General features: G+C 42.0%; 1 protein-coding gene across 4 annotated transcripts in view; it reads left to right on the plus strand.

Moving 5' to 3' along the window:
• Positions 1–25,505, plus strand: part of RAD54B (RAD54 homolog B) — a 608,133-nt gene that overhangs the window by 331,422 nt on the left and 251,206 nt on the right. For all 4 annotated transcript variants that reach the window (XM_078687026.1, XM_078687028.1, XM_078687027.1 and 1 more), the window contains 2 exons: positions 15–290; positions 1,807–1,969. In XM_078687026.1, the coding sequence (XP_078543152.1) occupies positions 15–290; positions 1,807–1,969 (439 nt within the window). The remainder of the gene's footprint in view (positions 1–14; positions 291–1,806; positions 1,970–25,505) is intronic.

Genomic DNA, 25,505 nt, shown 5'->3' on the forward strand with positions numbered 1-25,505 from the left:
TTCTGTTTTTTTAGGTTCTGGATACAAGTCCAAGGACCTGGAAAGTCTTGAAGATGCCCAAACATTGGTGATTGGTGGAAAAGAGATTGAAGTGATGGGCAAGATTTCCACCGAGGATTACCGCAGTGGAAGGTGTTTTCATTCCAGCGTCACTACTTCTCCTATGTTATCGCAGCCAGCCATGAAACCATCCCCTATCCCATTCAAAAATGTCTGCAAGCCGAGCACGAAAGAAAATGTCGGCAAAGATTCTCAAGTGTGTAAACCGCGCCATGACCCAAACGCTCCAAGTAAGAGTTCATATATGACTGCCAAATTGAAATTTGCAGTTTTTTTTAAACAAACCTAAACATTGGAGATGCTGCACAGAGTTAAGAAGCAGATAAACAGGACCTATACGATTTTCGGGAGGCACATTTAAAGGGGATGTTATATTTGAGGATGAAGTTAGACAATGGTCATTAAAAAGCGTTTTTATTTATATCTAACTTTTTTAGTAAAACAAACAGTACTTTGAGAAGTAGATCAGGCAAGTCCCAGTGTGATTCAGCGTGATTCAGAGAATACCTCCCAGTCCTTGCCATCTTCCTGTCCGCGCCTCTGCTGTGCCAGTAGCAATGTCAGAGCTACAACATAATGGGGAAAGGCCATGGAGGATGCTTCAAAAACATGCCCAGTGATTGGCTGTCAGACTTTTTGATGGCAGAGAATGTTCATCTTAATTTATTTATTTATATTTATAAAGTTTTATATAGCGCGAACAAGATCCCGAAGGATATCAAGAGCGCTTTTCAAAAGGGTGGAAGGAAGGTCAAAACCCAATATCAACATCAGCAGCCCATTTCTTCTCCCCATGTCATGTCTGATATATTCTGACTTTGTATGCGTTTTCATAGAGAAACATCCACTTTGTGGACCAGAGAATTCTAGCCTGATGATATTTAATTGGGGGTTCGCGGTGGATTTAAACTAAGATGACATTATTTAAAATTGTATTGGAGAACTATCAGTTTGATAGGTGGTGGGCACCGAAACGTTATTTTAGAGAGTGTAAAGATGACTTCTTTATCCGTTATTATGTTTATGTATTTGAAGGTTACCATAGCTTTCCTATGAGTCTCTCACCTTGAGCTCCCAGTGAGGCTGAGAATTTTATGTTTAACTGCGCTCTTGGTTAGACCTTTGCATCTGAATGGCACAATAAAGAAGACAGCAAGCAAGAGAACTGTTGATAAAAATACGCGAGCCTAATATTAGGCCAGTACAAACAGCATAAGCAAAGTAATTCACACAGTTGGTCTTACATGTCACCCACTATTGCCTTCAAATGGCATCATCTCAACTGGTAGTAGACCACACTTGGCTAGTATGTTCTGAATATCATTGCCTTCTTTGCCATTGGCTATAGACTTGCTTGTGGTCATCAAACGAACTTTTGTTGATTTTTCATACAAACAAAAATTAATTCAGCTCCTTAATCCTAAACTTCAGATGCTCGCTTGAGTTTTCTGTATGTACTCACACTTGCTCCTGAATACCTATACTCTAGTGCTAGCCCGTATTTTTCCAGCATTCCTGGTGCATTTATGACCATATTTTAATTTTGCTTGCAGACATATAGGGAGACTTTGAGTTTTCGCAAGCGTAGCATCACCATGGCACAGATGTATTTATAAATTATGTTGGATCAGAATTTTCTCATGTGTTAGAACACTAACCTGGTGTTTGCTTGTAGACTGTGGAACCCAGGACCACATGTTGTTTAGAACTGTGTAACTGGAATTGTTTTCTCTTTCTGTTCTCCAGATTCCTTAGTCCTGCCACACCCCCCTCAGTCTCACCAATGGACGTACAACAAGGCTGGGCTGCCGGTGGTAGCTGTGGTTGTGGATCCGTACCTCACAGTGCATCTTCGACCTCATCAGAGGGAAGGGGTTGTCTTCCTGTATGAGTGTGTGATGGGGATGAGGTGAGAAAACCAGTAATCTGCAGTAAGATCTCCTTAGTGTTGGCAGACATTTTGGTAGTCCTATAATGAAAGCCGTCTTTTGCTCTTGACGTGTAGGTGTGAGAGATACAGTCTAACTTTGTCTCACAGTGCTTTCGAATATTACATGGAAGGCTACCCTTTCTGTAATACCCTAATGCACACGCTTCTATATTTAAGGGTGACACTTCATCCGTCAATAAATAAAAATTTTACACCTGTAATACCTGTACCCCTCGGCCCACCTTGACTAATTTGGGGCAAGCATGAGGGACACTGCGGTCAAAGGTCACCACATCAGCATGTCAAATACGATGCAAATTGGTCAAATACGATACACATTGGTCAAACGCATGTCAAATACAATGCAGAATGGCTAAAGGGGTCAAATGTTCTAAGGGGGGGTCTCAATCAAGTGACTTTTCCATTAAAAAACCAATGGGACTCGTCAAAGGCAACTCTGTGCACCAGGAGCTAAAAAACCTCAGAATTTCACTACATTTTGCAGGCATGTATTGGCTGCATTTGGTGCCTTTTCTTGTTTTGGTGAATATTTGTCCTTCAGTTTGTGAGTTATTAAGCAGAAGAGTGTTAGATGCGCATGCACTAGAGCTTTATATGCCTGTGAATGCTTGTGAGCAATAGATTTTTGTTAGCAAAATTAAAAGTAGATATTATTGCACACCCACAAAAAATGGCATGTGCATTTTCACACCCATTTCAAATTCTGATGAACATTAGCGAACATAAATGTCACTCCTCGCAAACAACACATTCAAAACCAAACTAAAACCTGCCAGGGCAAAACCTTGGCAAGGCCAACTGTCACATGTAGGGGCTAGTGAATATGTTGCTCTTCATATGCCATTGATATGCTATCGGTATACTTCCCTTATCGTACCCTTGTTACTCCTGCTGTTCGTTCTATACTTTCTTAAAATCAATAAAAAGATTGATTTGAGCAGGAAAATAAATGATATTGGGTTCGGATGTAAACTATACTAGACTATCCCAGGTGCCAGACTTGATCTGGAGAGTTTTGTAGCAGTGCTCCGACACAGTCTCCCACCACACCCTCATTAGAAGACTCCACCACATCGAAGTCCAGGGAGACGCCCTCAAGTGGATCACCTCTTTCCTCATTGATGCCCCCAGAGAATCTGTCCACTGCCCTTTCCCTCCAAGCCGAGAGCATCATCTGCTGCGTCCCCCAATGCTGCTCCCCCACCTTGTTCAAAGCCTACATGACTCCACTAGCAGACATTGTCTGCACCCATGGACTCAACATCATCTCCTTCGCAGGCAACACAACTCATCCTCTCTTCACAGAAGACCCCGCCACCACCAGATCCAACTTCCAGAACGCCATTACTAACGTCTCCAACTGGAGCTGATCCCTCAGTTGAATACAACGTGCCCAGAATTCCCTGGGCTGTTATTGGTGCTGCAGCAGGTGGTGGCTTTCATAGAGGCCATGCAGCAGCTTTTCAGTGTGTTTTCTGTTCCCCTGCCACGCTTTACGGGCTCCACAGAACCGCATGTACCTCCAGCTGCTGACTGGCCACTTCTTATGATTTTAGTTCCCTCTGCACCCATTACCGGGCCTGTACCAATGCCGGTGTAGACCTCCACTCCGGCTCCAAGATCCATGTCGGTCCCCACCATTTCGATGCAGGTACAAAGCCCACCTGTGACAGTTGAGAATCCAGTGCCGTTGTTGATGCCCATGTCTAACCGAGAACTGACTTTGGCCTGAACTGGACTGGTTTCCAGCTACAAAATGACAAAAGCGCATCTAGTTGTTGTACAATCTCACTGCAACCTGGTGTCTTCGCCTCCTCACACCTACCTAAAAACATGTTCTCTTTGACTCGAAGGCCAGAGCAGGGTGCACACCAGGGTACTGATGATAATGTTGAGGGGGATGGCCTGCTCCCCCCTAACTATATTGACAATACCTTAAACAATGACTTACAAAATTCCCGTGGGTTTGATACCATCTCTGAAACAGAACGTGACTCACCAAATGGGCTACTAATGAAAGAAAGGACCTCTATTTCAGTAGTGCTTTGGAGGGCAGCTGAGGTACAAGAATTCCAGTGCCCTCTGTTGAGACGAGGAGCAATGTGTTGACAGAAATCCTACAGCCAGGCAGGCTACATCGGAGCTCTTATTCCCATTTGATGATTCTTTCACAGAGATGATCAGTCAAAACCATGTTTTTACTCCCTGTGTACAGATGGGTGGCCAACTGGATTTTCTTACCAAGCATCCCACTTCATAGAGCCCTATTGTTCAGGTCTCAACTAAGATGAACCCTAATTAATTACCGACTTCTTCGGAGAGGAAATCCAAACTGTTTGATACAGTTGGCAAATGCATGTTTTCCTCTGCTAGCTCGGAACTGCGTTCTGTAAGTACTTTTTGTCTGTTGGGCCGATAAACACACACCCTTAAGAATATGGCCAGTAAGATCTTGCTGCTCAGATGATACATGAAGAACAGGATGCAGCAAAGTATGTGATCCACACTGGCCTGGACACCGCAGTTGGAAGGACTGATGGGACGAGTGTTTTCATTCATAGACACCAACAGATGAGGCCAACTGGTTTTCCCAGTGATGTGCAAGTCAGTAATGGAAATGCTGTTTGATGGGTCTCTGCTCTAGAACGATTCAAGAACGGCAGAAGTATGGCATGTCCAATAGGGCTACTGACACACGCGAGACAATTTTCCCACCAGTTCGAGAAATTCAGGGACTCTTCTTGTGGCCTGTCATATAGGCAGACGGCCTTCTCAGTCTTTGATACACGAGACAGCCCAGTCCTTTCGAGGCCACCAATTTGATGCTGGTAGACAGCTTGCAGGCACCAGTCCTCTAACTCCTCTTCATCTGCTACTACAGCTACCAAGCCTCTTTAGTTCGCCCTTACTGGCGCATTCCCTCTCAGTTGGAGGCAGAATAGAGCACATACCTAGTTGGCGATTCATCACATCTGACAGATGGGTTTTACAAATTGTCGAACAGCCGACACTGTACCACTTATTCTCCCCCTCCCCCCCCATATTCCTCCAGTCCCAGCTCGAGTGTGTGTAGCCCATCGATCGATTCGATTTCAAATAGCTTTATTCGAGAAAACTCATAAAAGCATGACAAAACATACATAATGCACACAGAGTTCCAGAATTACATAGAGCTAAATTAAAAACAACGTGATCGACATAATTTGATTCAAATGTACATAGTTCAAGCAAATGGAAGGGTTTTAAATTTCATTCAAATTGATTACAATGAATAAAATCATATAATCTGAGGTTAAAACTATTAAAATCATATTACAATCAATCAACAAAGGGCCAAGATTTGACGATAGACAAATACTGTGCAAAAGCAAGCAATCCACTATCCCCGTTTTGAGTTCTGCCTTAAAACCCACACCCATCCTAGATATTTAGCTACTGCTATTGAAATAAATGGCAAAGTACTGGTACATATCAGCCTTTCGGCTTCAGAACTTCTATTAGTGCCCAGTAGTTTGCACATTGGGGTTAGCCAGACACGCCTTTGGGTATGTAGCCCATCTGTTGATCTTGCTACAGGACGTTTCATGTTGCTTGCCAACGGTGCAATAGAGAAGGTACCATACTTGGAGATACGAGGGAGTGTTACTTGCAAAAAAGGGCAGGGGCCTCAGACCTATGGGGATTTCTGGCCCCTTCACACCCTCTCTGGAAAAGGACAAGTTCAGAATGCTCAGGTTGGCTTAGATTGTTCTGCTCTGGACCTGCGTGACTAGATGGGGTTCTTGGACTAGCTGGCCTTGTATTTTCATCTATCCATCCTGCAGTCCTACAGGTGATACCTGTGCTTCCATGTGGGCTAGGAGCACTTTGTTTGCTGTGCTCACATTTGGCCTTACCTGAGCCCCTCTGCTGTTTGCAAAAGTGATGGGAGTGGTTGCTTCCCATCTTCATAGGTGGGGAGTCCCTATATTCGTGTACTTCCAAGACTAGCTGGTTAAATTGAACTCACGTAGTATATCAGGGACCCCCTGGTAAGGATAAAAATCCTGGGACAGGGAAATTGTTCAGTACAAAGGTATATACCCAGGCCTAAAGTTATAAAAACAACCAAGGCTATTCAACAACCAAAATATATATATGTGAACACACAAAATGACAAACTTTGCTGATATTTAAGAATTTAATTCGAATGATAAAACAATCAATCAAGTACATATAAATATAACAAAACTGATATATTAAATACACATGATACAGTAAAAAGTGTTATTTTCTTGATCAATTCCTTAAAAAAGACATTTGTTCTGATAGGTGTGCAGGATTACAGATATGGTCATCCCAGATATTATTGGGAGGGCTGTTTATCTCAACGCGTTTCGACACGTAATTGTGTCTTCATCAGGAAAATATTTATACAGCCAATTATCTAAAGAGAACAAAACATATTTTTAGATTTTCAAAACATTTAAAACTGTGTGTTGAGAGACAAAGCAAAATATAATTACATAGCCTGGTTGAAAGATAAAAGTTATTTCATAATGCTGAAGTTTAGATTTCTTGCATCTTGACAATAGTTCAAGGAAAACAATCTCTATATATATATATATCTCCTTAGTATTCGATATTTCCATATATGATTCTTACAAATATATTTGATATAGTCGATCAATACATTCAATTGCATCTTATCGTTGTTTTGTTTAGAAGCATCCTTATGTACGAATTGGAAAAAGAAAAAGAAGAAGAGAAGCAAGAATAATAAAGTTTACGGGATCAAGATTGCTCTAATTTCTTCTATAAGTGGAATGTTTTCTCCTATTCTAATTTTTAGTGGAGTCAAAATCGTATCATGCAGAGACACTACGGGCAGCTATTCTTGACCAATGCTTGTTCATAATCGAAATGCGGTTTAAGTATACATATGTGTCGATGTAGTCTCAAAAATAAGCACCTCGTGCATATGTACCCAGTTATATTCTATATTTACTATGAAAAACCAGTTTGTTTCCAATCGTCTAACTATCAGTTTAAAACATCTTACCTAAACTATCTTTTTCTGCTTTTTAACAGGTTCAGAACGATGAGAGCGGAGAGTGAGGCACATTTCTTTCCCTTGATATTCAATCTTGGTATGTGAAACCTATAGAAAGAGACGGGATCCTAGCTTCAAGTTAATCATTAACAAAAGATTAGTGAGAAAGCCTTAATTTGCATAAACTCGTTCTGTCATCTCGCTCTGTATTTTACATAGTCGCGTGTTACCTGAGTTTGGCGGTTTCACTGCGTACATCCCATCCTATCTGAAAAACATTTATTTATTGTACATTTTATTAAAAAGACGCTGGCTAGAGAATTCCAATAATATGTCGATTCCTTATTTACCACTCCAAAAAGTCCCTAAGACATAAAACATTACTCTTGTCGGTAGTTCATATATATGCGGCATAATTTTACCTTATTCGATTATTGTATCAGCGCTATATTTCCTTAGCGTCATAAGCATTTAGTTAACTGAAAGCGCCAGCACGAGACTTCGCGTGTAGATTAAAGTCGTCTCTTTAGATCACAGCAATTCTAAGAAGACATAATCATTGAGGTTATATTATTGCGGAGTAGTGTTATGTTTCTTTTAGTCATTCTATAAATGAAGCAAATTTATACCTATGTCACTACGTGGGATTAATAAAACCTGTCTGTTCAGCTTCACGAGCAGGTAAAAGAATGAAGCAGTATTTTCTTGCTCTATGGCCTCCCAGTTCTTCTTAGCTTCCTGATTACTAAGCGTGTTCTCGTTAAAATGGAGCTTACAAGCTGCAAGACAAAAGAGTGCAATCAGGCTGTTAACTGGTTTCCCTAGGTTCGATATTGTTTAGCGTTTAGAGAGGGAATGAACATTTAAGTTCTTCCTATTTCCAAAGTCTTACCGGTAAGGTTGACGACAGACTCCTATCTCACGACGACTCGGCTGGTGCAAAAGAAATGAAGGGTTTTGTGATTTGCTTTCTCATTGGTACTTATACCAAACAAGTTCGGTGTCATCTCAATAGATACACGCCCACATTTAAAGCTAGAGTGTATATGAGATGGATATGTTTTGGTCGACTTTTTTAATTTTTTTTATTTTGACTCCAATATAAGGGCTTAACTACTCATATCAGTCATTCTATCCTTACGAAGGTTCTAAAAGTTTACCAACTGATAGAATATGGTAAACTTTATCTTTAATGAGCGATAATATTTGTTTTCTTTTTAATATATATTGCAGTATACATGTCTTTGTAACTTTGTATATTTTATCCATTTTTATATGATTGCATTCTCCCAGGGTAACTCATGGTTAAGGCCATGTTTGAATGTTCCAAGGGTAAAAATCCAATATACCTCTTTCTTTTTTCTTATTTTGTCTCCACCTTTACTGTTAGGTATGTGGATTTTTTCCAGTATTCGCCATTTTAATTCGTCATGCGAATGTTTGTACTCTGTGAAGTGGCTTACTAGGGGTGCTGTCAGTTTCCTTGTCCTTATTGCTGACCTGTGTACTGTCAGTCTTGTCTTTATTGCTCGTGACGTCTCACCCACATAGCCAAGATGGCAGGGACATGTGATTAAATATATAACATTTTGGGTGTTGCATGTCCATAGCTCTTTAGCTTGAATGTTGATATTATTAAACATTAAGTTTTCTCCCGTAATGATGCTGTTACATGACTTGCATGAACCGCAACGAGAGGTTCCTTTTGCTATGCCATTATCAGTAATTGATCTCTGTATGAAAGGAGGGTTATCTGTTCTTTGGATATGTCTCGAATGTACAATTTGATCTTTAAGATTCTTATTCCGCTTGTGGGCATAAAGAGGTTTAGCTATTTTTTGTTGATTTTCGTTCAAATTCAATAGGTGCCAATTGGAATTTATTATTTGTCTGACTGTAGAGTCCAGGGTGGAATGTTTTGTAACACAGACTAACGTCGAGTTTGTTTTTTGTTTTTGTGAATGTAAAAGCGCATCTCGATCGTAAAATCTGGCCCTCTTATAGGCCTCTCTAACTAAACGGCGAGGGTAACCTCTCTGGATAAATTTTTCTTTCATACTTTCAGACTGATTATCATAATCTTTGAGGTTAGTACAATTACGTCTTACCCTTAGAAATTGTGAAAAGGGTATGCTGTCTTTCTGGCATTTGGTGTGATAGCTCTTAAAATGTAGTAGTGTGTTTCTCACTGTAGGTTTTGTGTATAGATCCACTTCCAGTAGTCCTTCGTTATTTTTTATATAGATATCCAGAAACTCAACTCTTGTTGTACTGGTATGGGCGGTGAATCGGAGATTGTTATCAGCCAGATTCAACCAAAGGAGAAATTCTCCCAAAGTCTGTTCCCCGTCGGTCCATACAAAAAAGATGTCATCTATGTATCGGTACCAATGGGAAACAGACTCAAAGAAAGGGGCCACTTCATTGAAGATGCATTGATCCTCAAATGCAGTCATATAGATGTTTGCTATTGAGTGGGCCATAGAAGCCCCCATACTGACTCCCTTAGTTTGTAGGAACAAATTTTCTCCAAATTCGAAGAAGTTTTCATGTAAAACAAGTGTTAAACAATCCTTAATTAAAGTTTTTGAACAGGGTATTTGATGTTTATCAATAAACCACATTGTTGTTTCAATTGCTCCTGTTTGGGGGATGTTGCTATATAGCGACTCAATATCTAGGGTCACTAAGATATCTCTTTGTTCATTAAAGGGCAGTGTTTCTACTTTAGTAATGATCGCAGCCGTATCTTTTATGTATGATGGAGACAAAGAAATATAGGGACGAAGAATATTATCCAAATACTTAGAGACTGCTTCAAGGGGTGTCCCTATCGTAGATCCCATCGGGCGATATGGGGGGTTATCCTGATTTTTATGGATCTTAGGTAACCCATAAATACAAGAAGTTTTCTTGTCAGATTTATTTAGGAATTCAAATTCTTTTTTGTTAATGATCCCTTCCTCATGTGCTTTTGCTGTTAGCCTGTTTATAGTTTTAATTATCCTTTCTGTAGGATTTAATCTGATTCTTTTATAGAAAGTTTGATCATTTAACATTTTAAGCATGTTGGTCTCATAAGTGGTGCTATCTATTAAGACTATTCCACCCCCTTTATCGCTGCTTTTCACAGTCACTGCGTTATCATTTTTGAATTTGGTCAACGAGTTATGTTCTTCCTTAGTTATGTTGTATTTCGGTTTAGGGATAAATTTGAGTGCCTGATCTAATTTTTTTATAACTGCCTTTTCAAAAACTGCTATTTCAGCACCCACCTGGTCTAAAGACGGAGTGAATGTGGATGGCAAAGCCACTATGTTTGATGCTGTGTCAACCAATTCAATGGGGTCACTATCTAAAAAGAATTTTTTTAATCTAATCTTCCGAAAAAAAGAATGGAGGTCCTGATATAACTCAAATACATTAACATTGGCATGAGGGACAAAAGATAACCCTTTAGTTAATAGGGAGAGATCAGCAGGGGCTAGAGTACGTGAGGATAGATTGAATATTGGGATTACATCCCGTTCCTCCGATATTGTTTGTTCCTGGTTTCTAGATATTGTTGAGGTTCCTGGGCATATTGATGGTTCTGGTAATTGCCCCTTGTCGTTAGGGCTTAGAATCAGAAACATCCCGGGCCTTTTTGTGGATATTAAATCTTTTCTCATCAAATGGAGCATGATTGCGAGTCGCTGCTCCAGAGATCTTATGATCTTAATAATATGAACATCCAAAGAAATATCAGCAGAGATAAGAAAAGAAATAGAGGAACTAGAAGATAAAATCAAGAAGTCGACTACAGTTGAGGATGCCAATAAACAACTAGAAGCCATAAAAAATGATATTGCATCATTTTCAGATTATCTTAGAAAAAGAAAGGATGACAAATTTACAAAAGATAAAAGGTTTTACACTCTGGAACGGACCTATCCATATACTGTAGACGGCTTTTATAAAGCAGACACTCAATCAGGACCATATAATTACAATTCTCAACATAAGATTAACACCTTCTCTGACTCTTCAGATGCTGAATCAGATGGTGAGAGTAGCATGGGTTACCAGGATGAAAGACCATTCGACCCCAGAAATGGCCAAAGAAACAACCGCCAGCCTTTTTTAGGACAACGTGGGGGGAGAAGAGGACGCCAAAGGGTCAGGTTCCAAAACACGACAAGGGGCAATTACCAGAACCATCAATATGCCCAGGAACCTCAACAATATCTAGAAACCAGGAACAAACAATATTGGAGGAACGGGATGTAATCCCAATATTCAATCTATCCTCACGTACTCTAGCCCCTGCTGATCTCTCCCTATTAACTAAAGGGTTATCTTTTGTCCCTCATGCCAATGTTAATGTATTTGAGTTATATCAGGACCTCCATTCTTTTTTTCGGAAGATTAGATTAAAAAAATTCTTTTTAGATAGTGACCCCATTGAATTGGTTGACACAGCATCAAACATAGTGGCTTTGCCATCCACATTCACTCCGTCTTTAGACCAGGTGGGTGCTGAAATAGCAGTTTTTGAAAAGGCAGTTATAAAAAAATTAGATCAGGCACTCAAATTTATCCCTAAACCGAAATACAACATAACTAAGGAAGAACATAACTCGTTGACCAAATTCAAAAATGATAACGCAGTGACTGTGAAAAGCAGCGATAAAGGGGGTGGAATAGTCTTAATAGATAGCACCACTTATGAGACCAACATGCTTAAAATGTTAAATGATCAAACTTTCTATAAAAGAATCAGATTAAATCCTACAGAAAGGATAATTAAAACTATAAACAGGCTAACAGCAAAAGCACATGAGGAAGGGATCATTAACAAAAAAGAATTTGAATTCCTAAATAAATCTGACAAGAAAACTTCTTGTATTTATGGGTTACCTAAGATCCATAAAAATCAGGATAACCCCCCATATCGCCCGATGGGATCTACGATAGGGACACCCCTTGAAGCAGTCTCTAAGTATTTGGATAATATTCTTCGTCCCTATATTTCTTTGTCTCCATCATACATAAAAGATACGGCTGCGATCATTACTAAAGTAGAAACACTGCCCTTTAATGAACAAAGAGATATCTTAGTGACCCTAGATATTGAGTCGCTATATAGCAACATCCCCCAAACAGGAGCAATTGAAACAACAATGTGGTTTATTGATAAACATCAAATACCCTGTTCAAAAACTTTCATTAAGGATTGTTTAACACTTGTTTTACATGAAAACGTCTTCGAATTTGGAGAAAATTTGTTACTACAAACTAAGGGAGTCAGTATGGGGGCTTCTATGGCCCCCTCAATAGCGAACATCTATATGACTGCATTTGAGGATCAATGCATCTTCAATGAAGTGGCCCCTTTCTTTGAGCCTGTTTCCCATTGGTACCGATACATAGATGACATCTTTTTTGTATGGACCGACGGGGAACAGACTTTGGGAGAATTTCTCCTTTGGTTGAATCTGGCTGATAACAATCTCCGATTCACCGCCCATACCAGTACAACAAGAGTTGAGTTTCTGGATATCTATATAAAAAACAACGAAGGACTACTGGAAGTGGATCTATACACAAAACCTACAGTGAGGAACACACTACTACATTTTAAGAGCTATCACCCCAAATGCCAGAAAGACAGCATACCCTTTTCACAATTTCTAAGGGTAAGACGTAATTGTACTAACCTCAAAGATTATGATAATCAGTCTGAAAGCATGAAAGAAAAATTTATCCAGAGAGGTTACCCTCGCCGTTTAGTTAGAGAGGCCTATAAGAGGGCCAGATTTTACGATCGAGATGCGCTTTTACATTCACAAAAACAAAAAACAAACTCGACGTTAGTCTGTGTTACAAAACATTCCACCCCGGACTCTACAGTCAGACAAAGAATAAATTCCAATTGGCACCTATTGAATTTGAACGAAAATCAACAAAAAATAGCTAAACCTCTTTATGCCCACAAGCGGAATAAGAATCTTAAAGATCAAATTGTACATTCGAGACATATCCAAAGAACAGATAACCCTCCTTTTATACAGAGATCAATTACTGATAATGGCATAGCAAAAGGAACCTCTCGTTGCGGTTCATGCAAGTCATGTAACAGCATCATTACGGGAGAAAACTTAATGTTTAATAATATCAACATTCAAGCTAAAGAGCTATGGACATGCAACACCCAAAATGTTATATATTTAATCACATGTCCCTGCCATCTTGGCTATGTGGGTGAGACGTCACGAGCAATAAAGACAAGACTGACAGAACACAGGTCAGCAATAAGAACAAGGAAACTGACAGCACCCCTAGTAAGCCACTTCACAGAGTACAAACATTCGCATGACAAATTAAAATGGCGAATACTGGAAAAAATCCACATACCTAACAGTAAAGGTGGAGACAAAATAAGAAAAAAAAGAGGTATATTGGATTTTTACCCTTGGAACATTCAAACATGGCCTTAACCATGAGTTACCCTGGGAGAATGCAATCATATAAAAATGGATAAAATATACAAAGTTACAAAGACATGTATACTGCAATATATATTAAAAAGAAAACAAATATTATCGCTCATTAAAGATAAAGTTTACCATATTCTATCAGTTGGTAAACTTTTAGAACCTTCGTAAGGATAGAATGACTGATATGAGTAGTTAAGCCCTTATATTGGAGTCAAAATATTTTTTTTTTTAAAAGTCGACCAAAACATATCCATCTCATATACACTCTAGCTTTAAATGTGGGCGTGTATCTATTGAGATGACACCTAACTTGTTTGGTATAAGTACCAATGAGAAAGCAAATCACAAAACCCTTCATTTCTTTTGCACCAGCCGAGTCGTCGTGAGATAGGAGTCTGTCGTCAACCTTACCGGTAAGACTTTGGAAATAGGAAGAACTTAAATGTTTATTCCCTCTCTAAACGCTAAACAATATCGAACCTAGGGAAACCAGTTAACAGCCTGATTGCACTCTTTTGTCTTGCAGCTTGTAAGCTCCATTTTAATGAGAACACGCTTAGTAATCAGGAAGCTAAGAAGAACTGGGAGGCCATAGAGCAAGAAAATACTGCTTCATTCTTTTACCTGCTCGTGAAGCTGAACAGACAGGTTTTATTAATCCCACGTAGTGACATAGGTATAAATTTGCTTCATTTATAGAATGACTAAAAGAAACATAACACTACTCCGCAATAATATAACCTCAATGATTATGTCTTCTTAGAATTGCTGTGATCTAAAGAGACGACTTTAATCTACACGCGAAGTCTCGTGCTGGCGCTTTCAGTTAACTAAATGCTTATGACGCTAAGGAAATATAGCGCTGATACAATAATCGAATAAGGTAAAATTATGCCGCATATATATGAACTACCGACAAGAGTAATGTTTTATGTCTTAGGGACTTTTTGGAGTGGTAAATAAGGAATCGACATATTATTGGATTTCTCTAGCCAGCGTCTTTTTAATAAAATGTACAATAAATAAATGTTTTTCAGATAGAACAGAAAATTTAATCTGAAGTGGCTTTTAAAATTAGAAACCACGCTCGTATATAAAAAACAATGAATCCAATTATAAAAAAGAGAGGCTTTTCAACTAAGCCTGTATCTCCACCTCTGTTTCAGAATATTCGTTTTTAAAGAGCATATCATGTATTAACCGTCTGAAACGAAGAGTGGGATGTACGCAGTGAAACCGCCAAACTCAGGTAACACGCGACTATGTAAAATACAGAGCGAGATGACAGAACGAGTTTATGCAAATTAAGGCTTTCTCACTAATCTTTTGTTAATGATTAACTTGAAGCTAGGATCCTGTCTCTTTCTATAGGTTTCACATACCAAGATTGAATATCAAGGGAAAGAAAGGTGCCTCACTCTCATCGTTCTGAACCTGTTAAAAAGCAGAAAAAGATAGTCTAGGTAAGATGTTTTAAACTGATAGTTAGACGATTGGAAACAAACTGGTTTTTCATAGTAAATATAGAATATAACTGGGTACATATGCACGAGGTGCTTATTTTTGAGACTACATCGACACATATGTATACTTAAACCGCATTTCGATTATGAACAAGCATTGGTCAAGAATAGCTGCCCGTAGTGTCTCTGCATGATACGATTTTGACTCCACTAAAAATTAGAATAGGAGAAAACATTCCACTTATAGAAGAAATTAGAGCAATCTTGATCCCGTAAACTTTATTATTCTTGCTTCTCTTCTTCTTTCTTTCTTTTTCCAATTCGTACATAAGGATGCTTCTAAACAAAACAACGATAAGATGCAATTGAATGTATTGATCGACTATATCAAATATATTTGTAAGAATCATATATGGAAATATCGAATACTAAGGAGATATATATATATATAGAGATTGTTTTCCTTGAACTATTGTCAAGATGCAAGAAATCTAAACTTCAGCATTATGAAATAACTTTTATCTTTCAACCAGGCTATGTAATTATATTTTGCTTTGTCTCTCAACACACAGTTTTAAATGTTTTGAAAATCTAAAAATATGTTTTGTTCTCTTTAGATAATTGGCTGTATAAATATTTTCCTGATGAAGACACAATTACGTGTCGAAACGCGTTGAGATAAACAGCCCTCCCAACAATATCTGGGATGACCATATCTGTAATCCTGCACACCTATCAGAACAAATGTCTTTTTTAAGGAATTGATCAAGAAAATAACACTTTTTACTGTATCATGTGTATTTAATATATCAGTTTTGTTATATTTATATGTACTTGATTGATTGTTTTATCATTCGAATTAAATTCTTAAATATCAGCAAAGTTTGTCATTTTGTGTGTTCACATATATATATTTTGGTTGTTGAATAGCCTTGGTTGTTTTTATAACTTTAGGCCTGGGTATATACCTTTGTACTAAATTGAACTCACTGCAGTCAGTGATGGGCCACCTACAGATAACAAAATGGTTGACAGCGTTGGGTTTCACCATCAACGAGCTGAAGTCCCACCTGATTTTCTCACAGAGCCTTCTATTCAGTGGGACGATTCGGGACATGGTGAAGATCAGGGCTTTCTCACCGAAGCAACAAATCCAGGACATCCGGCCTATGATTTCAAAGTTTCAGGCGTGATCCTGGGGACATGTATAGATGTCTCTGAGGCCTCTTGGTCGGTTGGTTTTGTGCATCCTCCTTGCCACCTCCACCAAGTGGGACATCCGCACCCTGCAGTGAAACCTGAAATTCCATTCGCCCCACCATCAAAGCTGCCTTTCCAACACAATACGGGTCATGGAGGAGATTGCTTGAGATCTGTAGTTATGGCTGACCGATCACAATCTGTCCTGTGGCTGGCCACTCCTCCTTCCCCATCAAAGCTCACAATAGTGACGGATGCATCGCAGATGGAATGGGGTTGTCACTTGGGGTAGATAGAGATTGGGACCTTGGCCTCCTGTATAAAGCCTGTTCCCCATCAACCTTCTGGAGCTAAGGGCCATTCATCTGATCCATAAGGCCTTCCTGCCATCTATCAATGGAAGGCTGGTATAGGTTCTCACGGTTTACGCGGGAATGCAGGAATGCAACAATCAGAGCAGAGTGGAGTTCTGGGTCCTTTTCTAGGGCGCCTTGTGTCTCTGGAGGTGGCTGGTGAGCTGTGGCATCTCTCTGGTAGCAAACCAATTGTCAGGATCCTTGAATGTCATAACGGATGAGCTGAGCAGACTTTCCCTGATAGATCCCGAGTGGCACCTACATCTTGAGGTGGTGCAGGGAACCCTGGCTAGATCATTTTGCTACCCTCCTGAACACGCACTGTCAACAATTTTGTGCTTCAGGGTTTACACCAGACCATTTGTTAGGGGATACACTCAGCTAGAATGGAGCAAGGGACTCCTGTACGCTTTCTTGCCACTATCTCTCCTGTCCCATGTTCTAAAAAAGATGAAGCACGCCCAGGCCAAGGAGAGTGTGGTTCCCCAATGCTTCCGAGCTTAAGCATCTGCCTTCGGATCAAGTTACCGCTTTGAGCGCACCTTCTGTCCCAGTAGCCAATGCAGAATTCGCCATCGAATCTGTCCAATGTACACCTCCAGGCACGGAGATTGAGCAATAGCAGCTTGTGACCTTTGAAGTTGGCGATGTCATCCTCACTGCCAGATGCCCACCCACAAAGTTTCTGTCTTCTGGGCACTGTGATAGGTTTGTAACCCCAGGGCAGTAACCCCTTACAATGAAAACTGTGTGTTCTTTTTTTGTTTTTGTTTTGTTGCTATCTCAGTTAGGCATTGCAGTGGGCACTGGAAAAGGTTATCATCAGCTCGTTTGGCCTTTCTACGCTTACCAGAACAACTGTCCTTGCTTAAATCAACTTTTGGGAAGCGCTTTCTTAGAGGTTTGACACATAGTACCTCACAAACCGTTTGTGATCCCACAGTGGAACCTTAACTTGATTTGACATTTCTTATGTGCAATCCCTTGAAGTCTATGCATAGTTGTTTGCTTTGTCGCCTGACTTTGAACACTATTCTCCTCATTGTGAGCATGTTAGCAAATCATGCGAGTGAGCTGCAGCCTTTCATACCAAAAATCATGACTTCTTCCATGTTGGTATAGCATTACTCTAACAGTGCTCTTTGCTACAATTTGCCCCTTGAAATAGTAGGAGAGGCTTCATCAGTTTGACCCCAAAGCTTCTAATTCGATTGAATAAAACACTATTGAGTGGACAATTCACTTTTAGGGGGTTCTCTAGGGCAAAGAGAGGGAAGGCTGTGCAAAAGAGAACTTTGTCCAGCTATATATAGTTTTCTGTATTTTGATCTGTCATGCGTTTGCTGAGAAGCAGCCTCCGGAAGGCCTGAGAGCCTATTTCGCCAGGGCCAAGGCTGGTTCTGCCTCACTGGTGTGAGGGGGTCCCGGTCTTTGTCATCTGCCCGGCTCCAACACGGGCATCAGTGTGTACATCACGAAGCACTGCTGTATTGACACCCAGGTCTGGCAGCAGGGTCAATTTGCTCATGCATTCCTTCCAGACCTTTTTGCTATGAGTTCATTTCACAGACACTTTACCTAAGGGAGGTACTGCTTTGGTATCTATAATGAGGTGAGGAATCTGTGATTAGAAGTATCCACCATAAGAATAAGTTACTTTTGTTTGGTAAAGCTCTTTCTGGTGGATACTCCACCATACAAATAAGTTACTTCGGTTTGGTAACGCTCTTTTAGGTGGATACTCTATCTAACTGCAGATTCTTCACTGTCCTCCCTCCTCCCAAATCTCTGGAGTGGCCTCTTTTTTTTTTCCCAACAACAGATTTTATTGATTTTCAATAGTACCTTATGGGCGAAGCCCAGCAGGCAAAGTGCATTTGAAATATATACTGCAAGGTCTCTAGGTACTGTACATTACCCACCCCTAAGGTTTGCGGAACATCAGACTAAAGAAAACACCGCACCCACCGCCCCCCAAGCGCTCACCACACATACTTTAGAAACATATGCACATATCGTAGAGATTCCTGTCTACGTCTTTGTAGCACCAACACTTTAATCTAGTACATCGCTCACCACCAGCTGTTCTATAGGGTCCCGGGTGGCTGGCTGCGCCATCAATGTCAAATCAATAATCCTGTGCTTGGTCCACCTAGCCCTGATCTTCTCATGCTTCTGCGGGCAACCTCTTGCCTGGAACACAGCAACCTCCGCCAACATGCACCTATCCATGGCCTTTTTCCAGGTAGTTATACTGGGTGGGGACGTATCTTTCCAGTGTTGTGCTATGTCCCTCTTAGCTAATGTGAGACCGAGAAACAGTAAGTGTCTTTTATACCTGTTCCCCCGATGTCTTCCGTGCTATGTAAAAGCGTCATTCTGGGGTCTGTCGGGATGTCCCATGCCAGAACGCACCCCATGCAAAACAGCACGCAAGACCAGAAGAGCTGCAACACCCCGCGACTCCACACCGAGTTAAGGAACAACCCCTCGTCTGTGCCACAACGGAGACAGATGGGGGACTGAATGTCCCCATCTTCCAGAGGCGAAGGTGCATGTAATAAATCCTATGGAGATATTTAAATTGGATTAATCTGTATCTGGTAGGGACTGCAGCGCCCCTGGGGCTAGCCAGCGTCTCGGCCCAGTCATCATCTGTCAAGGGAAGTGGCCTCTTTTTTACATCTTTTTTTTTTCTTTTCAAATCTGTTCATTGAAAGGTTGAAATCTTATACCACAGCATAGAGATGTATGACAAGTGTTTCACTAGGCTGCAAAAGTATGGTGGGAACATTAACATTGTGCATCACACTTCTGGTATCATAGCAGCTGAGATCGTAACTGTGTCTTTCTGAAGGAGCAATATCTGTGGCAATAGGTAGATAGAAAGGAATCAGAAGGAAGTATAGAGAAGGAAGAGAGGGGGCCAAGAGGAGTGGGTGGGGGTAGGGTGGCCTATCTCGAATGGGCACCAACAAGGCCTCATATAGGGGGATAAGGGGTAGGTGTCGGGCGTTCTATAGGGTCATGTTTGGGATTCTCCCGTGAGGGGTAGGTGTCGGGCTTTCTATAGGGTCAAGCTTGGGATTCTCCCGTGAGATGTCAGCACCCTGGGCTAGTGAAAGGTCGTGAAATAGTTGGAGGGCACGGAGCCGAGGAGGGATGAAGCCAGCATACTCCAGTTTGGAAAAGTGGTTAATCAGTGGCTGCCAAATAGGCTTGAAGTTGGGTTCCGTATGTGTCACCCAACATGAAAAAAGTTCAGAGGGCCAGTTTGCCTGTATCCATGTGGATAAAGAGGGGGTTAGGTTCAGCCCAAGGTAGCGGAGCGAGTATGGAGCCCATTGAAAAGGGGTGAGCGATTGCAATTCTGGCATATCTTCATTAGGAATCAATAGGTTCATTGCCTGGGATTTGGCCAAATTGATTTTAAAACCTGAGGTTATCTAAAAAGAGCTACAAAGTTATATCAATGCGAGCAGAGCATTCCTAAGGTCCGTCAAGGTAAGTAAGAGATTGTCAGCAGATAGTGCTACTTTGTGCTTAGTGCCCCCATAGAGGATAGCCTTGATGTCTCCAGCTTGTCGGATAGCTGTTGCTAATGGTTCGACCAGAAGGGTGAAAAGAAGAGGCGAGAGCGTGCAGCCCTGCCTGGTGCCCCTGTATATATGTATGGGTTAGGTGAGCTGGCTGTTGACCCTCATCTGTGCCTGGGGAGTGGTGTAAGAGGCCATGATGCGAGGGACCATTGCTGGGCCCAGACCTATTTTCTGGAGGACCTCCTGTAAAAAAAAGCCCAGTCAACGAGGTTGGATACTTTTTCAGCATCTAAAGAGAGTAGACAAGCGGGGATATCCCGGTGATGAGCTTTTTCTACTAGATGAGTCATTCGACAAATGTTGTCTGCCCCCTGACGTTGGTGAATGAACCCAACCTGATCCTGGTCAATCAGGCGGCTAGATAGGGTTCCAATCGATTTGCCAGAATTTAAGCGTACATTTTTGCATCGGTGTTAAGGACAGCGATAGGGTGGTATGATGTGCATAGTGAGGGATCTTCAAATGGCTTTGGAATGAGGGCTACCTCAGCCATGGACATAGTAGGAATGAGGCCCGTGCTATCAGAAAACGAGTTAGTCACAATAAGAGGTTTTGTATTTGAGGCAAAACATGCGATAAAATAAGACCGGGAGACCTTCTGGGCCCCGAATTTTGCAGATTGGTAGGTCCTTTAGTGCCTGTTGGAGTTCAGTTAAAGTGATTGGTGCTTCAAGAAGCTGTGAGTGGCGTGCGTCAAGGGTGGCCCACGGACAGGCAGAGAGGAGGGACTGGATTTCGCTTAGGGAGGAAGATACTTTCTCATATAGGGCGGTATAGAAGGTGTGGAAGGCTTGTTGTTTATCGCGCTCTGAGATGGCCCAAGTACCCTCCACACTTTCGAACTTTGCGATGTGAGCCCTTGCCACCCGCCTAAGTAGTCGACGTGCAAGGACTGATCCCACTTTATCCCCCTTCATAGAATCTCTGCTTCAGTGCCAGCAGTGACTGCGCCGCCTTGTTTGTCCGATGTGCTCTAATTTGGCCCTGGAGCATAGCAAGGAGCCGTTTGTGGGTTTTAGAGGGTTTCAAATGATCTAGTCCCTCCAGCGCCTTGATTTCGCTAGCCATGCCGATTTCGACTAATCAGGCCTCCCATCTGCACACTATTGAGATTGAGGTGATGACGCTCTTGGTTGCCGGCATCAAGTCGTTCCACAAGATAAATTGAGGAGTTTCGTGTAGGTCGTTAGAGGTGGAGTAAGCCAAGATCTCCCGCCGTATCTCGCCCACATCAACCGGGTCGCGTAGGATATGAGGGGGGTGGGGTGGAATCGCCAACGGGGTCAGGCTGTGTTGGCGTGTCCTTGCAAAAGCAATTCCAAATGGGCTTGGTCGGAAATGGAGATGTCTGAGATAAGGGCAGATTCTAGGTCCCGTATGAGTGAATGGGAGAGGAAGAAGTAATCGATGCGGGAGTATAAGCAGTGAACATGTGAGTAATAAGAGGTATCTTGTGTGTCTGGGAATTGGTAGTGCCAGGAATCTACCAGGCCCAGGTCCGTGAGGGCCCTCTTCAATGCCACAGACATCACCCCAGTGACCTGGAAGGATGTAGAAACGTGGTCTAGGTCAGGGTCCCAAACCAAATTAAAATCCTCCCCCAGGATTAGTCGGTCCCCTTCTTGTGTCACCTGTTCCTTCAGTAAGTTTCTAAGGAAGAGGTCTGTGCTTCGTTAGGGGCATATACATTAAGCGAGATGAGGGGTTGTGTATTATGCTGGATCACAATTTTTAAAAACCTGCCATCCCTGACACTGACCACCCCTGAGCCAGGGGTTGTGGCGACCCAATGAGCTCTATCAAGGGCAGGCGGGGAGGCGTCTTTGTCGCCTCTAATCTTGTGGAGCAGATCTGCTGTGAATGCCATAATGTCTGAACCCTCCTCTCCTCTAGGGACACGTCTGATGCGTAGGTTGTTCCGTCTGCTTCTATTTTCAAAGTTCTTCTGTTTCATTTGGAGGTCAATGTGTTGTTCCTCGAAAATGGCCATTCTCCTCCATAGATTCTCTTGGTCTTCTGATCAAGCGTCCACTGTTCGCTTCAGGTCGTTGACCCGCCCCTCAATGTCTGTGATATCTTGCTTAATGTCTTTAAGACAGGTCTTGAATTCGGTTTTGAGGAAGCCGATTTCAGATTTTATTTCTTGAAGGAAGGTATTCATGTAGGCCTCTGTGAGTGGGGTGGTCGCAGCCTCTTGAGGAGGGACCATGGGAGCCGGGGTCGGAGGCCAGATTTGAGCCACATAGAGGCGACCGGGTTGCCCCTGGGAAGGCTGTTCGAAGTGTCTTTAACGGGTTTGGTGCGTGGCATAGTCCAGCTGAGGTGTCTCTTCTGGGTCAGCAGGGGTGTATTCCAGTCCATGGTATTGAGCGTCAGCCGGGCTCCTGTAGTAGGAAGGCAGTCCAGCAACCGGAAGAGGCAAAGGGTCTCACAGGTGCCCCGGTGGGCAGTGAAGGAAAGCATTGTAAGGCTGAAGGGCGGAACGCCAGCGCAACAGCATGGAAAGAAGAGGGGATAGTGTCAGCAGGAGCGTCCATTGGTGGTGGCAGGTAAGAGACACGTTAAAGAACGAAAGGGGAACATGGCTATCGGCAACAGCACGTCGATCCAGTATAAGAGGAGAGGAACGATGGGTCAGGCCTAAGGGGTGTCACGGTGGGTGTGAGATAGCGGAGGCGGCAGGGAAAACCAAAGTCCGACAATGATACATGCAGGGGTACCAGGTGACGGTGCAGAAGTGGGGAGCAAAACCCGCTGCGCAATCCACACCCGATCGCCCCTTACCTCTGTAATGTGGTTAGTACACCACTGAGTGTCCTCAGCTGTCAAGGGTCTCCAGGTTCGGGCATTAAATCCAGGTGCCTACCAGCTCACCGCCAGCAGTCCAGCGAGGCAGTCCCACCGGCAGGGAGCGAGGGACCCGCAGCAGTGGTAAGCGCCCCCAGGTAAGTGCGGCAAGGCCAGATGAGTCGGGCAGCCGGTCCCCACGTGGCAACTGGCTCCCCACTAATAGGCCCAATCCAGGGACATACCATTAGAAGGCCACATGCAGTGAGCAGGACTGGGGCCTCCAAAGCAAGTGCCGTCGAGAGCAGAGTAAACAGGCACGGAATGTCCCCCCACCCGGATGACGGCGAGGGTAGAGGGGCAGCCCGCAGCAAAAGTGGAGGTCCCCGAGCAGGTGCAGCGAGGGCCGGTGGTTCATGATGTGACAGTGGCTGCAAGTGGAGGTGCCAATCTAGACAAGGCAAGGCCTCAGTCTCCCTCTTCAGGCGGCGACGCAGCAGGCACAATACAGCCCCGAGGCCACGTGTAATGCTTCAGGCTGCAGCCTCCGCTCACCCCCAGGGCCCGCGACAGGAGACCGATGTGCCGGGGCACCAGAGTCAAAAGATAGGGCGCCCCCTCACCTCGGCAAGATGGAGACTCCTTGGGGTCCAGGCCGAGGCACCAGCCCGGCCAGCAGAAATGCAGGTGAGTTCAGGCTGCTTCTCCTGGTCAGTGGGAACGGAGTGGTCGCTGGAGTCTCCGTATGCCAAGGAAGTAGTGATTTAGCGCTTCAACAGAAATTCTTTATAAATGACATCACTATCTACTACCACACTTACCAATCAAAACCAGGCCCATAAGAAACAACAGAGCAGCTGAAACATGAGGCAATTGGATCTAATATGTTGTTTTTAAACTCTTTTCAATAAACAAGACCAGCTTGTCATTTTAAAGGTTTTTTTTTGAAATTCTCAAAATTGCATAAATTCAATTAGCTTTTTATTAATATCAGCATTTATTTTTAATAAGTAAGCTTTATTGCATTAATTATTGGTTCAAAAACTGACAGTTTAACTCAGCATAAAATAATGAATTAAAGAAAACCTAGCCCTAGACCCTAAGTTAGCTTCCTGATCTGAAAGGGAAAATAAATGAATAAACAGTTGAATGCTTACAAGTCCATGGGAAATCGAACAGCACTTCGCCCTCAGGAATCAGTCAGCCCCGATCCCTTCAAGAGGCCAATTTTTATACCCTATTTGCTCGCTAATCTAACTAAAATGTAATTCTTTCTAAAAAGTTCAGCATTCTGATTGGTTGCTGTCTGTCAGTCCACCAAAATCACTACGTCCAGGGTGTGAGCGTCACCATGCCATTGTCCATTGACATAGAGTGACATCAGCTTCCGAGTGTCTTTGCAACAAATTAAAAAGTTGCTTCTCTTGACTTCCACCAGAGCTCGGCAAAATCATCCCTGCCATTTCCTCGGCCTTGAGAAAAGAACATCCTGAGCAGTCCGTGAACAAGTTCCATTGTCAGAGGAACCACAGTTTTTTTTTTCTTCTCAAATGTCAGAGCCACAGTCTTTTCAACGAAATAAGCAAAAATAAAACTCTCCATGGAAAGTTTCCAAGATGACTGCACTTGGCTCCAACTCTGCTCACGTACAGGCCGACCAACTTCTCTTCAGAATCCGAACCAAAGCTAGGCCTCAAATCACTTTTAGGCCTATTATTTAAACAAACACAAAAAGAGTGATTAATTCAGGTAAAACAAACCCTTCTGTTACCCACCCTTCCCTGCTAGTAATTAACCCATTAATTAAATGACAACTAACAGAAGCAAACAAATAAAGCAATACATAAAATATCTACCATTCTTCATATAGTCCAGCTTTATGTATCTGAAAGAGTAAAAGATGATTAAATGTTTCACAGACAGACAAATCACAACATAGGACAAACATATAAGCACATATAATGAAGCACATATCCTTGAATGATCAGCCGCATATTAATAGTGACAAAGACAATAGGACAGACATGACAAACAAAACAATATTAATCATGTGTTACAAAACAGACTTGCAAATGCAACAAGAGCACATGTTATTAGTTCCCGCGTGTTCATGTGTGGTGCAAACTTAATCTAGGTTGGATTAATCAAATATATCATGCAACAATTCATTAATTGATTAGTTCATGTTATAGGGAATTGAATCCACAAGTCAGAATAAAATATTTTCTGAAGCCCGCTCCATCAACTCCCTCATCTGGTGATTTTAAAATCACCAAACAACACCCAAAAATTTTAGCAAAAAGTTTATCTAAGATGAACATGATTCAATTTCACCTGTGTTAGTATTTCTAAAGACTTTTCTCATCAGTTTGCCTACAACTCTCATATTCAGTTTTACAAATTCTCTCTAGATCTATTTCTTTCTTTTGTGTAACATGCAATTGATCTTCAACAAAAGTGTTGCAAAAACTATAACTAATAAAAGTGTCAGTATTACTATGTTTGTCTTGACTAGCTGAAGCTTTGCTTGTCATATTGACCTTAAACTTCTCCTTGATAATTTCTAAAAGAAAAATAA

This window comes from Lissotriton helveticus, chromosome 4_1 (genome assembly GCF_964261635.1).
Source record: "Lissotriton helveticus chromosome 4_1, aLisHel1.1, whole genome shotgun sequence".
Taxonomy (NCBI): domain Eukaryota; kingdom Metazoa; phylum Chordata; class Amphibia; order Caudata; family Salamandridae; genus Lissotriton; species Lissotriton helveticus.